We start from the raw sequence: 6000 nt of genomic DNA, 5'->3' as shown, positions 1-6000 counted from the left end.
TTTCCCGAGAGCTTTGGTCGGTAACCGTTACCCTGGAAACGGCGAGGCTACTTTCAAACAGTGCGGTGCGCGGCTGGGCAGTCGGGACGGGACAGGAGGGGACGGGAGGGGACTCCTCGCCACCGCCACCGCCGCCGCCGCTGAGACCTTTGTTGCAGCGAGTCCCTCGATTGTAGCAATTGTTGTAGCGAGTCCCTCGATTGTAGCAATTAAAGCCTCCTGCAGCCTCAAGTGCCGCCCTGGCGCGGCAACACCCTCTCGCCACCCAGGTTGAAGAGTCACTCTAGGGGGGGGGATGGAGGACTCCTCGTTGTGCCAGTGTCTCAAGGAGGGCTCGGAGCCGGAGGCAGCCACTTCTGCGGCGACAGTAAGCTTGGGGGGGGGGGGGGGGGGGGGTTGGTGTGGCGGGGAGGCATCTGCTAGTGCAGCAGCAGCAGCTTAGGGTTCAAGTCCCGGCCCCGGGATCGAACCTCCCACCCCTCATGTAGCACCAGTGGGCAGGTTGCAGGTGGCCACTATTGCTGGACCGATCCAAGAAACGAGGGGGATGCACTGGAGAGTAGATTATCTGATCATCACCACGTCGACTGCGATATTGCCCACATTGTAGCAGTTTGAAGGAACTTTTAATTGTTGGAACAAGTTATTTTTGTGTGTCCAGGAAAGGACTTGCTTTAAAAAATAATAATAGTTACAGTTACCAGCATACTGTAGTATGAATTCAATAACCATCATTCTTAAACTGAAGACGCAGTCGAAATGTTAATTGTAAACTGGAATTTACTTGAAATAGAAACATAGAAAATAGGTGCAGGAGGAGGCCATTTGGCCCTTCGTGCCAGCACTGCCGTTCATTGTGATCATGGCTAATCGTCCCCCATCATTCCCCCAGTGCCCGCCTTCTCCCCATAATCCCTTGATTCCACTAGCCCCTAGAGCTCTATCTAACTCTGTCTAATGAAATTGAAAATGAGAAGCAGCCCACACCGTTATTGAGCACAGTATTATTACTCAGAATATGCGGATTAAACGCAATGTGAAGTTCAAAATTGATATAAATTTAAAAAAAAATCAAAATCATATAAGGAAACTTTTAATTGTTGTAAACATTTAGTCTGGTTACCGATGCTTGTTCGTTCACTGCATGAATTGATGGGCATTCACAGGGCTAAGGTTACATGTGCTCAAGTGGTTTGACATGTATTCTTTCAAAATGAAAGGAATTCTCCAGCCAAGGAGCAAATGGCTTTTAAAAAAAAAAGAAGGGCAGAGAGCCATTGTGCTGCCAAATTCTATTCCGCAGAGTCACAAAAATAACGAGGTTATTATTTGCACTACCTTTGTTTTGGAAGATGGACACAAATATCTGGAGTAACTCAGCGGCTCAGTCATCTCTGGAGAAAAGGAATAGGTGAAGTTTCGGGTCGAGACCCTTCTTCTGACTGTCTGAAGAAGGGCCTCTACTTGAAACGTCACATATTCCTTTTCTCCAGAGATGACATCTGAGCCGCTGAGTTAATCCAGCTTTTTGTGTCTATTTTCAATTTAAACCAGCATCTGCAGTTCCTTCCTACACCTTCGTTTGGAGCTTGGACTGCAAATTTGCTGCTATATTTCATACATTACAACCTAACTTAGAAAGTTCTCCAATGTGCTTTGTGGAGTACACTGAGATACAAATCTTTCATTCAGTTGTTATAATTGTACCCAAGGAAATTGTTGATATGTTTCTGAATTGTATGTGGCCGTTAAAATTTATATTTAATATTGTTGAAATTATATATTTCTTCAGTTTAAGAATGATGGTTATTTTTTTAATTTTGCAAATTCAGAAATTGCCCACTGTCAATACAGTTAAGCTTTTATTTTGTGAATGGGTAGCTTCTGCTAATTTACCAGCGAAATAAATCTGAAGCAACTCTGATCCACATAAATTCATTCATTGTTGATCACTTGTCAACAAATGCTTTGTTTATTTCAGTATATATTCAGTATATATACTGATGATTATGTTGTGAACTATTTTACCGTGGAAGGCGAATCTGAAGTCTAGATGCATTTAAGGATGGCCAGCAACGAGTAGCATAGTTAAATGTTCAAATATACAAATGACTGTCACTGGGAGCTACTATCTACCTCACTGTTGACCCTCAGAATGTCATGATCGAACCTTACTGGCTTTATCTTGCACTAAACGTTATTTTCTTATCATGTATCTGTACACTGCAAATGGCTCGATTGTAATCAGGTATTGTCTTTCCGCTGACTGGTTAGCACGCACAAAAGCTTTTCATTGTATCTCGGTACACTTGACAGTAAACTGGACTGGACCAGCCTACCATGCCAGTTACAGTTCTTAACAGTTGAAGTTAGATCTTGTTTTTAGCCACCTAAGTCTGCACAGTTTAGACTCTGGGGGTTAATTAAGCCTCGTTCAAGAGAATGAAGCAGTCTGCTGATACTTCAATGCTTAAGGTTGGAGTTTCACTTGCGGTTGTCCGCTGGTGCGTACTAGGAGTTGGTATGATGTATTGGTCCTTTTGTAGCTTGCTGGAGAAGAGAGCTTAATGGCATGGGAGCTGCTAATGGCTCTCCAGTAAAGTGGGAGGTGGAGATAACAAGGAAGGTGGAGCAGGCTCGAAGGGCTGGAGGGCCGATTCTTGTTCATGATTTTTGTGTTTCCAAGGAGAATGGGGTTGGATAGCTGATGTTCAACTAAGATGGAGTGAAATTATCGGAAGGAAAACTATCATTGATTAGAAGAATGGCTGTGACATTTGGAGGGGAAATATGACTCTAGGGGCTATTTGGAATGGATGTGTGTGGGCCAAACAGTGGTTTTAATGTAGTTTTAAGAAGAGCATACCTATGTCGCATTCAGTTCAGAAGATGAAACAGAAGCAGAAGGAGGCCATTCCATCCCATGAATTTGGCTCCGTCGTTAAATCAGATCATGGGTGATCTTGCACCTCAACATCTTTCCATTAGAAATCCATAATTCTGTTGCAATGTAAATGTTTACCTTTCTGTATTGAATGTGCTGGATAAAGCAGCATTGCAGCCTTATGAGGTAGAGAATTCAATTGATTCACGACTGGAGTGAAGAATTTTGTCTCTTTATCTCAGTCCTAATTGGGTGATCATCTTATTCTGAGACCAGGGGCAGCCACACTGCATTTATTACCAAGCTGCTTAAGAATTTTGTGTACCATGGAGATCACTTACCAGTTCTTCCAAAACCAAGGATTAAAAGCTTTACTCTACTCAATCATTTCGTTAGACGGCACTGAACCTGTACTCGCTGGGGTTTAGAAGGATGACGGAGGAACTCATTGAAACTTACCGAATAATGAAAGGCTTGGATAGAGTGGATGTAGAGAGGATGTTTCCACTACTGGGAGAGTCTAAGACAAGAGGTCATAACCTCAGAATTAAAGGACGTTCCTTTAGGAAGGAGATGAAGAGGAATTTCTTTAGTTCAGAGAGTGATGAATCTGTGGAATTATTTGCCACAGAAGGCATTATTTGCCAAGTCAATGGATATTTTTATGGCAGAGATAGATAGATTCTTGATTAGTATGGGTGTCAGGGGTTATGGGGAGAAAGCAGGAGAATGGGGTGAGGAGGGAGAGATAGATCAGCCATGATTGAATGGCGGAGTAGACATGATGGGCCAAATTCCAATTCTACTAATTCGACTCCTATCACATGACCTAATGAAAGGACAATCTCCCACCTCAGCAATCAAAGCTGTGAAATTTGCTCCCGATGTGATTTCACCAAGACCCATAAAATTGAAATAAAACTCTTTTATCCTTTTCTGCTGGAATAATGAGCAACATTCCAGTAGCTTTCATCATTGCTTTTATACATGTATGTTAAATTTGTGTGCAAAAAAACATACCAATACCTCTGAATATTAATTACTTAGTTGCACAGGATTTTAAAATATTTTTCATTTATTCCACTAAAATGAAGAAAACATTATCCACACAAGGATCTAAAGTTTATTTGTGCTCCTCAGCAGCTTTTTGTCCTCACTGTCTGCTTTACTCTTAGTTTTTTTATCGTCAGCTTACACAGCACCAATCCCTTCATCTATCATTGATCTTTTCGTGGTTCTTTGCTGAACTGCATTAGTTAAACCCTGCTAAATTGAGAATAATGCCTATTCTATTCATTTGTGTAATTATATTATCTGCAACCTCATGACTCTACTGCTGTGATAAAAATCTTAATGCATCACACCATCTGCATCTTCCTTAATTAACCTCAGAAAACGAATTTTGTTAAAACCAGATTTCACTTTTATAAATCCATGTCAACTTTCCAGATAATATGATTTCCATGTGTCCTCTAACCATATCTTTATCAATACATTTGAACAATTCTCCTGCTACTGATGGCAAGCCATTTATTTCTACAATGGTTCATTGTTTTCTCTTGCTGTCTTTTTTTAAATAGCAGGGTTATGTTGCCACCACTTTGAGTGGAAGTTAGTAGCAATTCATACGAGGTTTTCCTGTTCGGATGCATATTGCCTCAGTTCTAATCCAATTTCTTGGAAATGGCCTCGGGCAGTTTTGGAGTTACTTTTTTTGTAAAACCTACTGAATATGAATTCCCTGAACAGGTCATTTACGATTTGGAATCTGTCTTCCAATTCTCATTGTGTACAACATGCTGTTTTACTATTATTTTAACATTGTTTCTGCAATTTTGTTCTCTTCCACGATGTTCTAAAACATAAAAATAAACTTTTTTTGCAGACACAGAATAAAGGAAAACTACCAAGGAGTGAAATAACGTTTTTACCACAGTTACCTGCGGTAGGTTAGCAAAAGATTAAGGTTTATAACAATATATATATATTCTGGAGATAGACACAAAATGCTGGAGTAACTCAGTGAGACAGGCAGCATTCTTTTTATTAATAAATTTGAAACGGAGCGTTTTCTAAATTTAACTTAGAATTTTCTTGATTTTGCTATTTGGATTATTGATCATGGATCCAATTCCCTTAATTAAATCAATGCTATTAATGACATGCATGGAAAGATTGAGTTGTAAATGTGTATCTCGTTAACACAAGTTATGACTCTCTGATGGATGGTAAGCCAAGATTTATACCAATCAGCTCGCAATCCATATTTCTGAGTGTCATTATTAAATATTTATATTATATATTCAGGTGTGAAGTTATAGTTTGAGGATTTTGATTATTTTTACATCCGAAAAATTAATTTAAGGAACTAATTGAATGGGGGGGGGCTCCTGAAAGCAATGTTATTTCTAGGAATTATTTAGGTTTTAGATTTAGATTTAGAGATACAGCACGGAAACAGGCCCTTCGGCCCACCGAGTCCGCGCCGCCCAGCGATCCCCGCACATTAACACTATCCTACACACACTGGGGACAATTTTTACATTTACCCAGTCAATTAACCTACATACCTGTATGTCTTTGGAGTGTGGGAGGAAACCGAAGATCTCGGAGAAAACCCACGCAGGTCACGGGGAGAACGTACAAACACCGTACAGACGGCGCCCGTAGTCAGGATCGAACCTGAGTCTCCCGCGCTGCATTCGCTGTAAGGCAGCAACTCTACCGCTGCGCCACAGTGCCGCCCTGCACGGGGAAAAATACTAGGGACAAAAACACTAAGAGGACTGCACTGGGAGATTATTTACTAATATTTATTAGTAGATTAGAAATTTGTCGTAGAACTTTATCAGCTGCTTAACTGTGCTCAGTAGTTTATTTTCAAACAATCTTTAAATGCTGGCTTGCTGCCTTGCAGCACTTGCGGCCTTATAGAACTCACAGCGCCAGAAACTCGGGTTCGATCCTGACCATGGGTGTTGTCTGTACGAAGTTTGTACGTTCTCCCTGTAACCTGCGTGGGTTTCTCCGAGATCTTTGGTTTCCTCCCACACTCCAAAGATGTACAGGTTTGTAGGTTAATTGGCTTGGTATAAATGTAAATTGTTCCCAGTGTG

General features: G+C 41.0%; 1 protein-coding gene across 1 annotated transcript in view; it reads left to right on the top strand.

Moving 5' to 3' along the window:
* Window positions 1-295: 295 nt before the first annotated feature.
* Window positions 296-6000, top strand: part of dnah7 (dynein, axonemal, heavy chain 7) — a 215633-nt gene continuing 209928 nt past the window's right edge. The window contains exons 1-2 of the mRNA XM_078404574.1: window positions 296-358; window positions 4770-4829. Coding sequence (XP_078260700.1) covers window positions 296-358; window positions 4770-4829 — 123 coding nt within the window. The remainder of the gene's footprint in view (window positions 359-4769; window positions 4830-6000) is intronic.

This window comes from Rhinoraja longicauda, chromosome 8, assembly GCF_053455715.1.
Source record: "Rhinoraja longicauda isolate Sanriku21f chromosome 8, sRhiLon1.1, whole genome shotgun sequence".
NCBI lineage: Eukaryota > Metazoa > Chordata > Chondrichthyes > Rajiformes > Arhynchobatidae > Rhinoraja > Rhinoraja longicauda.
The sequence above is the reverse complement of the archived record's forward strand: the minus strand, read 5'-3'. Positions and strand labels throughout refer to the sequence as shown.